General features: G+C 35.3%; 1 protein-coding gene across 5 annotated transcripts in view; it reads right to left on the bottom strand.

Moving 5' to 3' along the window:
- Nucleotides 1–6,180, bottom strand: part of LOC149537836 (RGG repeats nuclear RNA binding protein A-like) — a 30,540-nt gene extending 24,360 nt beyond the window's left edge. For all 5 annotated transcript variants that reach the window (XM_089799220.1, XM_089799219.1, XM_089799221.1 and 2 more), the window contains exons 1-2: nt 5,710–6,180; nt 1,206–1,593 (exon numbers count right to left, since the gene is read on the bottom strand). In XM_089799220.1, coding sequence (XP_089655346.1) covers nt 1,206–1,593; nt 5,710–5,899 — 578 coding nt within the window. In that variant the 5' untranslated portion in view covers nt 5,900–6,180. The remainder of the gene's footprint in view (nt 1–1,205; nt 1,594–5,709) is intronic.
- Nucleotides 6,181–15,950: the final 9,770 nt, after the last annotated feature.

The raw sequence follows: 15,950 nt of genomic DNA on the forward strand, positions 1-15,950 counted from the left end.
CGGCAGTGCCTTCTGAAGGTTAGTGTTTATCGAAATATTTATTTTCTTTGACTTCTGTTTTACTTTTATCAGAATAATTATTTTGTTTCACAGTGCCATTTGAACTGTTGATCAATTATAAAAGTTGGAATCAACTACTATCTGCTTAACCGATAGCAAACAAGTATTTAAGAGTAATGCAGGACTGATGTAAAGAGTGTGGAGGAATTGGTGATATAATTAAGTTTCATGAGTGTGTATGAATGTTGAGAGCAGAAGTCAATGAAGTGAGGGTTGTACAATCCATCAGTAAAAAATATACATGTCATTTGTTAGTGACTGATGTTTTGACAGATATCAAGATGAAAGGAATTTGACAAAGTACTTCTGCAGATAAGAGAAGTTTGAGTGAAGGTTTTGTTAAAACGAGAATTGTAAAATCCTCATGGTCGGTGCCTCTAGGATGCTAAGTTGGTGGTCAGATTACAAAGTCGATGCTTTTGTGAGAGTTGGTGCTCTTAAGCAGAAGATTTCAGCGATTCCTTACGGTTTGTTTAGGGTTGGTGCCCTTAAGCATTGCACGCATCATTTCTTCACGAGGCTGGATTAGGACAGAAGATCCTAGCAGCATTTATCACCGTGTTATTTAGCCCAGTCTGGATTTTCCACATACTTCATGTGCAGTGGCTTCAATGTATTGTGATTGCTCTCTTGTCAATTCTGTTTTTATGCTAATCAGTTTAAATATAACTCTTCTACTGATTCACCGCACCTCCCTCCCCCAACCTCTCTCAGTAGAAAAACAGTGTTCTATAGATGTATCATATAAGCCCTGTATTTGAATGAGGTGGATCTCTCAATTCAACCTTGATAATTCATAAAAATTATCAAATAATAAAGGACTAAATCTACATTAATTACCAGTATGGATATCTGGGGAGTTATCCACATTCCATAATTACTTGCACTAATAACCAAATGCTAACACTTAGTAAACACAAAATAAGTTACAAAACGTAAAGTTCACAGGTCATAAAAAAGGCACATGCACCAACTTCTCAGTCCCTTTGCAGATCAGCACAAGTGGACGAAACAGACTTAAACAACTTAATTTAAAATTGGACTCTAAGGAATATTAAAGGTGATCTCATCACACACAAATTTGTTAGAATGGAGTACTGAAGAATTGTTTAACAAACTGCACTATGTAAGGGAAGCGAAGATACCCGTGACCAGTGCCACTCCTTCGGTCATACATGCGCTTGCTGTTATCTTCATCCCTGGCATCACCACCAACCCCTCGGCCACCACCAAACCCTCTGCCTCCACGGCCTCCACGGCCACCACCACGACCTCCACCCCGTCTCCTCTCGGCAGAAGCAACTTCCCCATCTTCTTGACGACCAGGTGGAAAATCTACATTTCTTTCATTGAACCCACCACGGTCACCATAACCATCATAACTGTCATGGTTAAAGCCTCGCTCACTGTTATAGTTCCCACCGCGACCTCTTCCAAAGTCCTGGTCCCTGTTCCCAGAGAATCCACGGCCCCCTCGTCCACTGCCACCTCGACCCCTACCCCCTTCAGTTTGTGATGCTCTTGCTTCTCTTACTGCCATCATTCAAAAACTAAATTTAACCCCAAGCAACAAATAAAATACCAACTGCATCAACAATTAGATATCACAAATCAAAATAGAAACCATCTAATAGTAATTCAGAAGTTCCAAATCAATACATATTCTTGTCTAGCCATAAGTTATAAACCTTATAATAAGAGAGGCAGAGCACAAAACTATTGTCACAGTGGATTGATTGAAAAAAAAAAAATCCAACAGCAATCTTCTGTAAAACATGGGAAAAGGTCAAGCCAAACAGAGAATAGTGAATTACTGAAAATACAATTCGCAAACAGTAAAAGCATCGATACAGATGAGAAACCCTATAAGAAATGGAACCTACTAAACACACTTATATCATAACAGATTTTGTCCTGCTAAATCCCAGAAAAGGTTTTTTCAGTGAATAAATAATCAGTCCAATGCAAGAGGAAATTTGTTAGTAATGAAATATAAAACCCTAGATGAATTGTAATGGTAGGCACCCATATTTTACTGACAAACAAACAAATTTTATAAATTAAGGGTAGCTAACTAAATCAAGCACGTCACATTGCCTTAAAAGTAATAACGGACACTAAGATAATTCAGTCCAGCCTCCAAATTGAAATACATGTGAAGCAACAGAGAAAACATAAGCATTGTTGTCGATACTAAACTGCCAATATAGACACAAATTCAAATTTTCAAAATTTTTTTAAAACATAACAAAAAAAATATAGTATAATCTAATATCCTACAGCAATAATTAGAATAGCTAATCACAACTTTTGCAGTCAAATAACATAATATTTGAAAGTTTTAAGACAAATAATTAGAAAAGCTATTCAGAAACATAGTGAAATCTAAATTATTACAAAGTAATCATCACTGGTAAACTTTGCAGTTGGAGGGAAAAAAACACAACAGTGGACCATCTAATAATAAACCCAATCCCCTAAGAGGAATTTATAATTGAATGCACAAACCTAAAACCTTTTAGGTCGAAGGGTAAAGCAATGTGGTATCAACTATAAGCATTGACAGAGTCTATAAAATGCCAAAATCTTTAACTGCATTTATAATGTCAAAATGAAAAAAAATTGAAAGTTCCTAGTCCACAATAAATATAAAGCAATAACAAGACATCAGTTATGAAAACTAAAACCCAACAAAAATTAGCAATTTTCACCAGGAGCAAAAGATACTTCAAATAACAATGAGGATAAAAGCAAACAAAAAACTAAGTTACCCTGGTTCGCCCCTAGACCCTGCCAGACCAGCCTGGCTATAAACTGGTACCTGGCCCCGGTCCAATTCCCCTGCTTATCCAGGGAGGGTTCGACTAACAAGACATCAGTTATGAAATCTAAAACCCAACAAAAATTAGCAATTTTCACCAGGAGCAAAAGATACTTCAAATAACAATGAGAATAAAAGCAAACAAAAAACTAAGTTACCCTGGTTCGCCCCTAGACCCTGCCAGACCAGCCTGGCTATAAACTGGTACCTGGCCCCGGTCCAATTCCCCTGCTTATCCAGGGAGGGTTCGACTTCCAGGGCCCCAATTTGACTGGCGGGCTGGAAAATGGAACCCGGGCGAACCAGGTCAAAACAAATCGAACCCAGGACATCTTGGTCCGAACTTCGATGAACTTGGCCCTGTGGACATCAATAAAATGACATTTTTTGCCAAATTCAATAAAATTATGACATCCTTAAACCTAAAAGATGTCAATGAAAGGCTTATGTTAGCTTGCAATTGAAGATTTTGAAGATGTCGACGCCAATAGAATTATTGCTGCTGCTGATCCCACGGCTTTAGTTCAATTGCTGAGTCAACAGATGCCAAAAAAGAAGAAGAAGAAGAAATGATGATGATGAAGAAGATGAAGTAGAAGAATACTACTAAATTTTTAATCCATTAGTTGAACTCGAAACAATGACACTTAAACTTGCTGTTATGAATATTGGATGTTGAACTTGAAATATAGGATGGTATGATCACGATTCATGACGCTATGGTGTTTTTGTTGTTTACATCATATGATTCTATGATATTATGTGATATTCTAATTTTAACTCATGCTTCTAGCCTCCATAAATATGCATATACAATTTTTACATGTTCTTGTACGAACGCACCCAAACCCCTTTCCAAAAGTTTGCTGCACCCAAGAACCAGTTCTTCAAACTGGAACATAAAACCGAACTCGAACTGGTAACTAAGACAAAAAATAAAAACTTAAGTCCTTACGACAATTCCTGCCGAACAACATAAAAGTTGGAGTTTTGAGGTACTTAATCGTAACAAAATGATACAGAAACTTCCAGCAAACAAATATGTTCCAGTCAATTGATAGAGCTCAACAAGAAACATCAGTCGATGAGACTTAACTTCTCAAAAATCAACAAGGACTAGAGAACATATAAAGCTATAACTGCATGTTTTACATCAAATAATATACAACTTAAAATTTGTAAATAACAAGAGCAACGCAATAAAGAAACATCCCAAAGTAGCATAATAAACATCATCAGCATGAGCACAAATAACAAAACGCTCATACCCAAAACCATATTTCTATTGTCAAAATCACTTAAAACTCAAAGATCAAGTCAGATACCAAAAGAGCAATAGAAAGACACCTTGTAATGAAATCTGAAAGCCTACAAACATTGACATGGATAACAAAACCAAAGACCATCCTGCATTTTTTTTCATATATGATGAAACCCATAAAACCCAAATGACACTTCTCCTGTCAGATGTCAAAAAATGAAATGCAAAGGAAATTTTAAATAACAAGCAACCGAGAAGAATCTGGGCAGCTAAATGCACATCCTACAAACAAGGCCATCAATAACAAAACCTTAGAACCTAACCACAGTGTGAAGTACAGAAAGTTTCATAGTAACGAGACTCGCCATGAGTCACTCGATTCACCCGGGTCGGCGACCCGAGTTACCCTTGCCGGGTCAAAATGACATGTGACCCTGACCTGCCATCAAATATTTCACATTTCTCTAAGGTATTTCTATTAATATACCCTGACTCGCTGAGTCACTGCCAAGTCATGACCAAGTCCGAGCTGGGTCACAAGTCGAATTGCCCTTGCCAAGTCAAAGCCGGGTACGAGTCCATAACAAATCAGCAACTGAATCCATAACAAACAAGCATTATCTCATATAACAAATCCCTAATACACAAACAATATTCCCATGAGATGACAGAAATTTAAAATGGAAATAACATGAAATAAATAAAACCAAATAAATAAGGCAAATAAAAGCAGTAAAATTAAAGCAAGATAACTCATCACGCAGTAAAACCTAACACCCTACAGGCAAGAGCATAGACAAATATTACAAAGGCATAACCTCCTATCTACATTTTTTCCATCCAAAACAACTTGTGATTCAATTAGACAAAAGAGTGTCGGCAACGAATAACAGTTGCCATTAAAATCCACATACACCTTGGCTTTTATTTCCTGATAATGGAACGTGGAGAACGATCCAAATCGTTAATGGAGAAAACTCACACAGTACAACCCAAAAAAATCGCATACTAATGCAAATTTTCTCGTCAAAGAAAATAAAATCGAGCAGTTGAGAAATTATCAGAAAAAAAAAACTACGCATTATAACACGCTTCTATTCTCTTGTTTCCATCCAATTATACAATACATAAATTATAGGATCCACCACCTCCTATATTTTTGGATACAGTAAAACCCAAAACCCAACAGCAAAAACATTGAAAACCTAAAAGAATATTTCCACTGAATGACGCCAAGAAAATGAAGACGAACAACATAAAACCGCAAAAAGCTGACTTCATATCATCCACCCACCACCCCCCCCCAACAACCTTCCCAAATGACAGAAATGTGTACCTAACCAAAAAGAAATAGACCAATCAATAGATAAACATCCTACAGCAAAATCTAAAATCCTGAATGCATGTTATCCGTCAACTGACAAGAAATCACCCATGCATTGGCACAACACAAAAAAGAAAGAAAAAAGCAGATGAGATAACTCAAAATCTTGAAAAATAAAAGTAAATATTTTTCATCAAACTAACAATTTTTTCTGATAGAATAAAAGAATTTGCAATTACATACCGGCCTGAGCTGGTGGTAGAGGCTTTGACGGCAATTTTGAAGGCGCCACTGCCGTCGTCCGCACTGGAGCATTACCACTCCCTTTCTTCACCCCCTGTTTTTCTTTCGCAACAACCGGCGCATTCAAAACCACCGTCAGGTCGCCACTATCGTCATCACCTAACAGATCGAACGGATTCCCCGTCGCCATTAGACCTGCAGCTTTCCTTTCAGAACCCTAGTGAAAAAATCCCCAATATCAGCTCTTCTTCCTCAATAAGCAGGATAATCCATGAATCTTCAGACCCGGCGTACAACTAAATACTCCTTTGTTCACCATTTATCAACACACTGCACAACGAAAGAAAATTGTATATATGTAATCTGCTTTAACAGACGAGAACACGAACAGATTTCCTTGATCTTCCTTGCTTTTATAATAATATTATTCAAGAAGGGATCGCTCCAACAAAGCTCAGACATTTTAAAATTACAATTCTTCTGTTCACCTCCAGTCTTATCAGCTTTTGTTGTTAGTGCGAGGTTATCTATGACGTGGCTGGTTTGGATATATCCTTTGCTATAGTTCAGATAATTGAGAAAATGTGCTAAAAATGTTCTTGTTGAAAGAACCTTATGTGGACCATTTGAAACATTCTTGGTATGAGGTTATTTGTGTATGTTAGCATGAGTAGAATAAGTGAGAAAATGTGTTAAAAATGTTCTTGTTGAAAGAACCTTATGTGGGCCCTTTGAAACATTCTTGGTATGAAGTTATTAGTATATGTTAGTATAAACAATAAAATTTGCATGTAATGATGGATTTTTACTTAATTTAATTGTTTTGATTGTTTTGTGTTTATAATGTTATAATTAGATAAGTTTAATTAAGTTATTTGAATATGTGTTGGTAAACAGATTTGTCACTATAGAAATGGTCCAACGGAGTGTATGTGGCAAACCATTCACAACAGTTGGATGGGCCCTTGATATCCGACCTTCCTCTGTGTTTAGAGGGGCAACTCCCTTGTAAGATAAAATTTCTGATTTTTCAATAAAGATGCATAGAACTTAGAAAATAAAAAGGAAACCATTGATAGCAAATGGACCACACGACTTCAATGTTTCCATAAAAATAATGTAAATTGTTAATGAAAGCAATCAAGAACTACGCTTGAGAGCTATCACTAACACAATGCTAATCCAGTGATTCATGAATACTCACACCATACCATGAAAATACTCATATGATGAATCAACACTTCAACAATTCAAATTCATTAGAAAGATAACACCAAATGTACTTTCTTTTATTTCTTTGCACTAAGAACGTAAGAAATGACTGATTACAAGAACAACAATTGTACACACTTTTCAAAATTTGCTTTGTTATCAGAACATAAGTGTTCCATGTCTTCCAATCCAAAAAGTCCCTTATTACATTGAGTTTTAGGAATTTATAGCTATTTTAGAATAACTAACCTTTCAGGTTCGTAACTACTCAAAAAGTTAGAGTTTGGGCTACTCCAAAGAGTTCGTAACCAACTCTAACTTTCAATGCTTAACTACAGCTAGAAAAGGTTAAGACATTGACCAAAACCAAAGTTAATTCTAAATTTGACCCTTTTTACAAAATACATAAATAAAAACTCGAGACAACCTTGCACTTCTAACTTTTAACTATGATCACTAATATTTCTTGAGCCTACTCTTTGATCTGCAGGTGATGTGAGTAGCTGAGTTAAGTTTGCCTTGTACGCTCTAAATGATTTGATGACCTAAGCTAAAGTTTTATTTTTAATGATGATTAAACTCTAGATCTTTAGCTTGCATAGCTCATGTCTCTTTCTAACTTCATCCAACTCTATGACGTAACCTAGCAAATTTTGAGTATAGGAGTCCAATACCGCTGAGAGACTGCTCAATCTTGTCATAATACTAACATCTGAACTTTTTTTACTGCCAAGTTCGATGCTGATTTTTGCCTCTATGTATTCCAAAATGGAAGATATGTCTAGATTTTGAGTGTGTTCACTAATAGGAATACCTTCTACAATCATCAGTATATCCCCTAAGGCTTTCTTTTTCAGTAACTTGCAAGAGTTCAAGAATTGCTCTCCTTCTCCCAATTGTTGATTCATGCTATCATTCTTGCATCTGATCTTTTATAGCCATCTATCAATTTGCTCTTCTTCTCCACTGCTGATTAACTTTAGTGATTTGACTATATTGTTGTCCATTCCTTTAATCTCTACTAAATTAGCATCAATTTCTCTCCAAAATGTTTGTTGTTCCTTGAGAGTTGTCAGCTCTTTTTTAATGCTTTGTTGTATATGATTCGCTTTGGCAAATGCAACCTTAACATCCTGAAATAAGCTTGATGCTCATTCTTTCATGCTTTTTACCCATGCTTTCACCATCTTGCCATAAGTTTGACATTCTCCTATGTCTTGAATGGTTTCTTCATCAAACATCTTCTTAGGATCTCCTGTGATTTCTATAGATGAGCTAGGATCCGGAAAAGAATCACTAACCATCAATCGGATGCATGAAGAAAGTGCTCGAACTTGACACTTGAGTTGATTCTTAGCTTGCTTATCTCTCCTTAACTATTCCATTAGGATAGCAGCTGACACTTGGAAATTGTGTTCCCTTCCCTCATGGGTAGTCTGGCCTAGATCCACTTTAGTGATGCTGAAATTAGATTCATTTGCCTCATTTATGTCCTTCTTTGTAATTGGTTGTGCAATTTTGACAAATAAGTTTCCTGAGGTAGGATTCACTACCAGTCTGGAATCCATTTTAGTCTTCTTTATCTTTGCACCTTTATGCATTAAATCGGCTACGACATCCAGATTTGGTGCTTCTAATTGAACCATCCTTTTCTTCTTTCCCTCTAAACTTTGTTGTAACCAAGATGTTGAAATACTAGCAGATGGGCTACTTACTAAAGGAACCTGGAGGACTATAGATGATAAATCCAAGTTATGTACATTTTCTACAACTGGCTCCTTATGAGTTGCTTATGTGCTTTCGAGAGACAATGAGTGTGCAGGAGATGATATGGATTGAATCATCTCATCTACAAATAATGGTAAAGTGTTCATTTCAGGAGCTTCATCTATCTTCTGTTGAATTGATTTTAAAGTCTTCTCCTTGGGTTTTGATCTCTTCTTCTTGGTGACTGCATTGAGTTCACATGTCAAAACTAGATCAACTCCTTTATCCAGATCTTCACCATCACCTCCCCCTTGTGTGCTATGTAAAGAACCCGAGGAAGTAGGGATAGAAGACAGAATGGCTGAAACTAATGTACCTTCCTAAGAATTATTATTATACTTTGCACTACTTCTTCCTATTGATTTAGTAGCGGTGACTTCTTTGACTTTATTCTTTAGCCAATTTTCAATTTGTTGGATCACAAAGAAGGTCCTTTCCTTCAGGTGTTTCAATTTTGGTAGAGACCAATTTATATGGCAATTCTAATAATTGTATCCACTCAAAGAAGAAACCATCAATCAAGTCTGAACCGTCTTCTATTATGCTTGTCACATCCCATCCCATTTTGTAATCAATAATTTGTTGTATTGTGAATCTCATCCAGTCTCTTCTTCTCACTTTGAAGTCATTTTCATAGTTCGCCCAATAATCTTCATTGTAGGGAAATGGAGATAGTCGGGTCCAAGTGCCAAGTTATTTTTAACATACTCGCTGCCATCAAATGGGAAGTGACCGTGGAAAGAGTGTAAAGTTATGTTCACCATGGATCTCTCAATATTTTGAGCATTCAAAGAGGAAAGACAACTGTAGTGTCCAATGCCAGTTGGGAAAGGAATTGATCTTTTGTTCCTCCACTTTTTGTTTACCTGGCCAATTTTCCTACAAACTTATCAAAGTACCAACTTGTCATCTACAAAGTGAGGCAACATGAGAGGACAATCTTGAAAACCTCTAATGTGGATGCAAGTGAATTAGGGGTATTGTATGAAGAAGCTACCATAAGTATTGATGAGACTAGCTGCTTCAAGAGAAATTCAGAGTCCTATATCTCCCTGTAGCTCCTTAGCAGTGAGCATAGAAAAAGCATCATTCACCCTACAAAAGTGTGCATTGCTCTATTTTAATTGCAATTGAGGGTAATAATTATAAATTTGTGTGGTTAATTTATACTCCCCATAAGGGTTAAGACCAAGCCATGACTTCATACTAGTGATTGTGTACATGAGGTACGAGGACATATAAAACCCTTGACTCGCATTGAATCCTATTAACTGGTGATGAAGGGCATCGCTAATCATTTCTCCCCAATCTATAAATTGTTTTCCAATGGTGATAGTATTAATGTACAAGAACATCCAATCCTAAAAATCTTCAACTGTCTAATTTCCCACCACTCTATTGAGAAGAATTATCATATCAGAAATGTCTTCATTAAAGATATTCGTGTGTAACACTCTAGGCAACTATGACTGTCCTTGTCTGGGTTGATCCAGCCAACTCCTAGCAATGGCATTCTGACATGTTTTCTTATTTTGATGGAAGTACCCTTGGGCACCTTCTTTAGAGATTTATATGAATTCCTCTCTTACTAGCAATCTAAATGTGATGGAGATAGATACTGGATCTATCCTCACCATGACATTACCTCATGAGGTCTTGATGTCCCTGGAATTCTAATCATATGCCTTGATACATTCTAAAACCAATTCCACACATTGAACTACAAGCGGATGTCCTCCTGCATGAGCTAGACCACTTTCCAATGTTCGTTGTGCCAAGGGTGATTTATCTTCTCTGCTGATCATTTTCTAGAAGTCTACAGCTTCTATATGTCCCATCTTTGTATTGATATCTCAGGAAGCGTGCTTTTTAATATCACAGGAGGCTCTTTACCTTGGAACTTGTACTTCATGGTATCGCTTACCAAATCCCTATCCTGGTGCAATGTTGCATGTGAAGTCAATATTCACTTTGCTTTGTATCAAACTCTGTGTTCCATTTTCTTCAAACAATTGTGAAACTTTATCAGAATCTCTATTTCACTTGAAGGATCCAACATTTATCTAGAGATTTCACAAGACATTTTTAATCCCTTATCAATACCATTTTGGTCCATTTACTTCTTCTAAACAATGCACACATCTCATACGCAATAGAGGCATTTCGTCAAACAATTCAGCAGCTTTGCTAGATGAATGTGGGTACACTTAGATTCAGCATGTTGTTAAGTAGTTTCCATGCACTTCAATATTTTCATTGAACTATTGCAAGTTGTAGATTACTTCACATTCTCCTTTTAAGAACATTGACTCTCCAATGGTTCTTTTAAATATTTATGAAGTAATGAGAATTTCTTAAAACCTGCACTCTTCTTGAATATCTCTGAATTCTTGACACAGAGGAGTTAATTCCTCCTAATAATATTCAACACCAAACTAGCTTCAAAAATGTTTGCCTTCCAATGCATCAACACATTGTGTTAAACATTTGGAATATAAAATCTACTCCAAACTTTCTTCACATTGGTCTGCTCATGTGTTTGGTCTAAGGCCTGTATTGACTTAGAAATGGCTTACTTTAGATAGGAATTTAATCAAATAGTTTGAGTGTCTTTGCTGGAGAATGATTACCAAATGTGTCACGTGCCTTGTTTTGCTCTGATACGCCTTTGTTACAAACTAATATTGTTGAGTTTGATTCAATTATTTAATCACTTGGGATGCATTCAAATTGAATCTCCAAGCTGGCTATTTTGAATATAATAATACAAAGTTATAATCAATGATTCAATAATATGTGGACCATGCGTTGCCAACTTTCAATGATCTGATGATATCAAATTAAACCATTCATGTGCTTGTCTATGATTCCATTTGGTGGGAACTCGTAAACCAGAAGCAACTGGTTGACTTGGCGTACTATACCAGGAGCTACACATCTATGACCAAACTTGTGCATAGAGAGTGGGAAAAGATTAATGATTTCTTGCCATAGCTACCATATCATAAATATCAGCACGCATGTGGCTTGAAATTTTGACTTGGTAAATGCTCACATAGTTTCCAATGCATCAACGCATTGTATCAAACATTTTGGAAAATAGTTTTTGCAAATGATATTGTTGAATTTCCTCAAGGCCGCAGGTCACACAAGAGAGACAGTATATGTTCCTTGACTATGTTTCCATTGGAATGTCTTGGATCAAGTCAATTACGTTGTGAAAGTAAATTGAAGTCAAGACATTTGAACAACTTCACCAATCATTTTTGCTGGAGCTTAGCACAACTTTCTTCATGTAGAATGCCCCACCATTTTGCAAATGTAGATGCCACTTCTTGGGATTTCATGTGAAACAATTAAGTTTCAGTTCCCAATCTTCAAGATTCCTATAGGTAAATTGAAGTCCACTTTCCAAATAATTATCATGCCTTGTTTGGTTCTCTAGAATGCCATGGCTTGCCAAGAGATGCAATGGGGTTACATGCTTTGATTGGGTTTTAACAGTCTCTCTCGATTTCTTTATTACTTCTCATTCCCAATAGGTGGTTGTTTAACAGGTAGATTTTGGGTTGGGAAGTTCGGGTTAGGATTAGGTTAAAAAGTTAGAGTACATAGAGAGAGAGTACTTTAGTACATGGAGAAATAGGGATTGTGTGGGAGAAGGAAAACCCAAACCCGTACTTCTCTCTAAAAGTTTGTGTACATAGAGAGAGGTACTACGGGGAGAGAGAAAATTGTTGAGGAGAGAATGAAACTCAAACTCAAACCTCGAACTTCTCTCTAGAAGTTGGAGTACAAGGAGAGAAGAAAATATGGAAATAGTGGAAAATAATTATTATTTCATTTTCTCTCGATCTCTCTATTAGTTAATTACCTCTCCTCCTCTCTCATAAAATTATCTGGGCAACAACTGGCTCTATCAGGGGACAAGGACTGTGCAGGACACTGAATGAACCCAGAGTTAAGAAAGAGTAGTGCTTTATCACAAGGGCTATAGAGTCACCCCAAAAGGAGATAAATCCAGGAAAAAGGGACTAAGCACAACAAAATTGGAAACACTACCAAAGAGAAAAGAAAAGAAAGCACAATAAAACCTCCTAACTAAGATATGTACAATGTTGCAGACTGCACACCTTACTGATGATAATGCTTCAGATGTTGCCCATTGTAAGGTAAGGGTGGCTGAGTACCACTGAGATATGATAAGATGAAGGAATTTTTTCCACATACCTCTTTAATCTGGAATGGGCCTCTCCATAAGGAGTCAAACTTTCCATGTAGATCTTTTGGTTCTCTACGCTTGTCACAAAGTAAGTCAAATTTCAAAACATGTTGGAGGATCTTACAACTCTTTTCGAACAAAACTAAGTATTTTGTATCAAGTGATGGGTATTTTTAGTCTTAATAATGTTCAATTTCCATTGTTGATCTTGGCATTTTTCAAGCACATAATCCCTAAGCATCCAAGTGGTAGTTCTAAAATGAAACTTGAAATGTGACATATAAAAAAGAAGATTGGTCCAAATTAAATCTAAGTTGCAGCCAAGGAAGAAGATATATTTTGGGACCAACAAATATTTCAAAGAACCTATGTTGGATCCCAACATTAAATATAGAACCAACACAAGATAATGGCCAAACATCAAAGAAAGATAAAGTTGTAAATTTTTTTTTTTCTAAAACTAATGAAAGTTTTAGAACTTCTTATAAAATATTTATGGCTCAATGGTCAATTCAAGGACTTTTGCACATGCCAATATTTTTTTTAAAGAATATTTCTTAAGAGGGAAAGAAGGTGATGAAGTAATTAATTTAAAGATAGTTTGCAAATCGAAAATGGAACACTCCCTTGAAAAGACATGAGTGACATTACCAAGAAGGGTATTAATGTTGTCATATACAAATTTAAGATCTTCAAATGCTTTATCTTAATGACTCCCCCATAACATTACAATAAAAATTGTAATTGTTTTTTCCTTGACTAGGATATTTTCTCATTCAACTACAAAATTTCCACGAGCTCAATTTACTAAATCATTGACGAAGATCATAAAATTAAGGCATTTAGTGTATGATCATCTTAATACCCTAGAATGTGTAATTGTTGAAATAGGTGATACACAATTAAGTTTAATGGATTTAAATGAGTTATGGAGAAGGTTATAATACCCTTACAAGCATCTTATCACCCAAAGATTGGTAGAAAGGGGATTTGAAGTTGTGATATTCTTGATAGTTATAAATTGCGTTGATTTAGTAGTGGAATGCATTAATAAATGATCCCAATAGAATAGCAATCACAACACATTATGATTGAGTTGTAGTCACTCTTGATTAAGTAATCATTCAAATATTATTTTATCTTTCTAACAGGGATTAATTTTCTCATTTTTACTTCATGTTATCATAATGTGAGTTTAATAACAAAAAGATAATGTACATGAATATAATTCCCAAAGATAATCCAAATTACCATGTACCATACATAAGACCTTTCTTCAAGGGGAGATCATAGATATAATTGTTTTATCATATGGTTTTAAAGGTGATGAAGATGTACTAAACCTAGATAAGTGGATGTTTTTATTCATTCAATCAATTTGTATTGGGTTTGATTACTTTGATTTAGTTGGTTTGATCAATAATCGCTTGTATGAGATGATAACTAAGTTTCCATTGAGTAATTATTTTTTACATGTCCTTGTATTCTTTTGTACCTCTAGGATGTATGCAATAAATTTCCAAGTTGAATTATGCTAAATATTTTGAATAAGATTTTAGATCAATAGTTTTTATCCTAGCCTACAATTTTGAAATAGCTACTCAAATTTCAAGAGAGTCAACAATGTTTTTACAATGAATTTGGCAAGAGAAATTCAAGGTCACCCATAATAAATAATTTCTCTTTAGGTTTTTTCTTTGATTCAAATTTATGATAACTTGTAGTTTTCAACTTGTACCTACCTTACAATCAAAACTTTTAATGACTTCCTTTGGAAATTGTTGAGGTGTGAGACAACAAGATTACCATCTTTGAATTAAGTCTACAAATATGTGAGGTGAATTAAAGGTGAAGTGAGAAGAAAAAGGTAGATATCCAATTCTTAGTTTATTTGGGAATATATATTTTCTAATTAAAACTAAATATTTTAAATATAATTAAATAAATGGAGAAGTATAAAATTGATACTTGTAACTGTTGAATCCCCAAGGCATGTTGTCTATTAGTGTCAAACACTTAGTCATTTTCTAGGTAGAGTTGGTCGACCGTCACTATGACTGAGCCATCTTAATAAGCTGAATAAATGAATGGAGTGGTGTACTTATTTAGCTAAGATGAAATAACAATATATGTCGAGTGCACATCATTGTCGTTTAGTAAAATAAGTCAAGTCAAGTAATGAAGAAGTTGAGTCAAAAAGAAGTATAAGCCAAGCAATACAACAAAGGCTAACCTCGGTATGAACCAAGGGACAACAAATTAAATTAGTTAAGGTCAAGAACCAAAACAATATAGAATTTGAGTAAAACAATTTTATAGAATTGTTTGTAATGGTATAGAATTGTATATAAACTATTTTTGTTGATTTGAAAGTATGTTTCAATGATTGAGGAGAGATTCAAGGAGTTGATTATATGTTCAATAAAGGATCATCAATCCCTATGTAAGGTAATTAACCAATCAAAAAATTAGGAGGACTAAATGGAAAAATAGACAAATCTAGATCGTTCATTTAGATCTATCAACTTCGTGAGATGATTATAAAGGAAGGGTAAACCCTAATTTAATCATGAGAGGTGAAAGAAGTTGTGCAAAGGTACTAAGTTAAGGTGAATCGATGAGATAAGGATAGAGGAAATCGAGTAGTGAATTGAAAAATAAAGAGATACATTAGATTAGAGGAAGTGATTAAGGAATTGGATAGAGGAGATCTATTATTAGCATTACAGTGCATACCGTGTTGGTAAACAAATTGTTCTTTCCTTTTACTCTTTTTGATGCCCAATGTTTGCGAAATACAACTGATTACAATAGTTGGAAAGTTGTTACTAAGTGACTAATTTTCCTTTGAATTCTTAGGTACAACTCCCTTTTGTGCTTGGAATTTGCAATGAAGTATGTTTTATCTCTAACTCTAAAATGGGCTATGTTCTTAACCTGAAAATAGGAAAGGTGAACCAAGTTAGGCCTAAATAGGAACTAACTTAAACAAGACTTTGAATTTTAGGATTAGTCAAGTTTATGGATTCACACATCTTAT

The sequence above is a fragment of the Cupressus sempervirens genome, chromosome 9 (assembly GCF_028749045.1).
Source record: "Cupressus sempervirens isolate cs-2001-9-10 chromosome 9, ASM2874904v1, whole genome shotgun sequence".
NCBI classification, from domain to species: domain Eukaryota; kingdom Viridiplantae; phylum Streptophyta; class Pinopsida; order Cupressales; family Cupressaceae; genus Cupressus; species Cupressus sempervirens.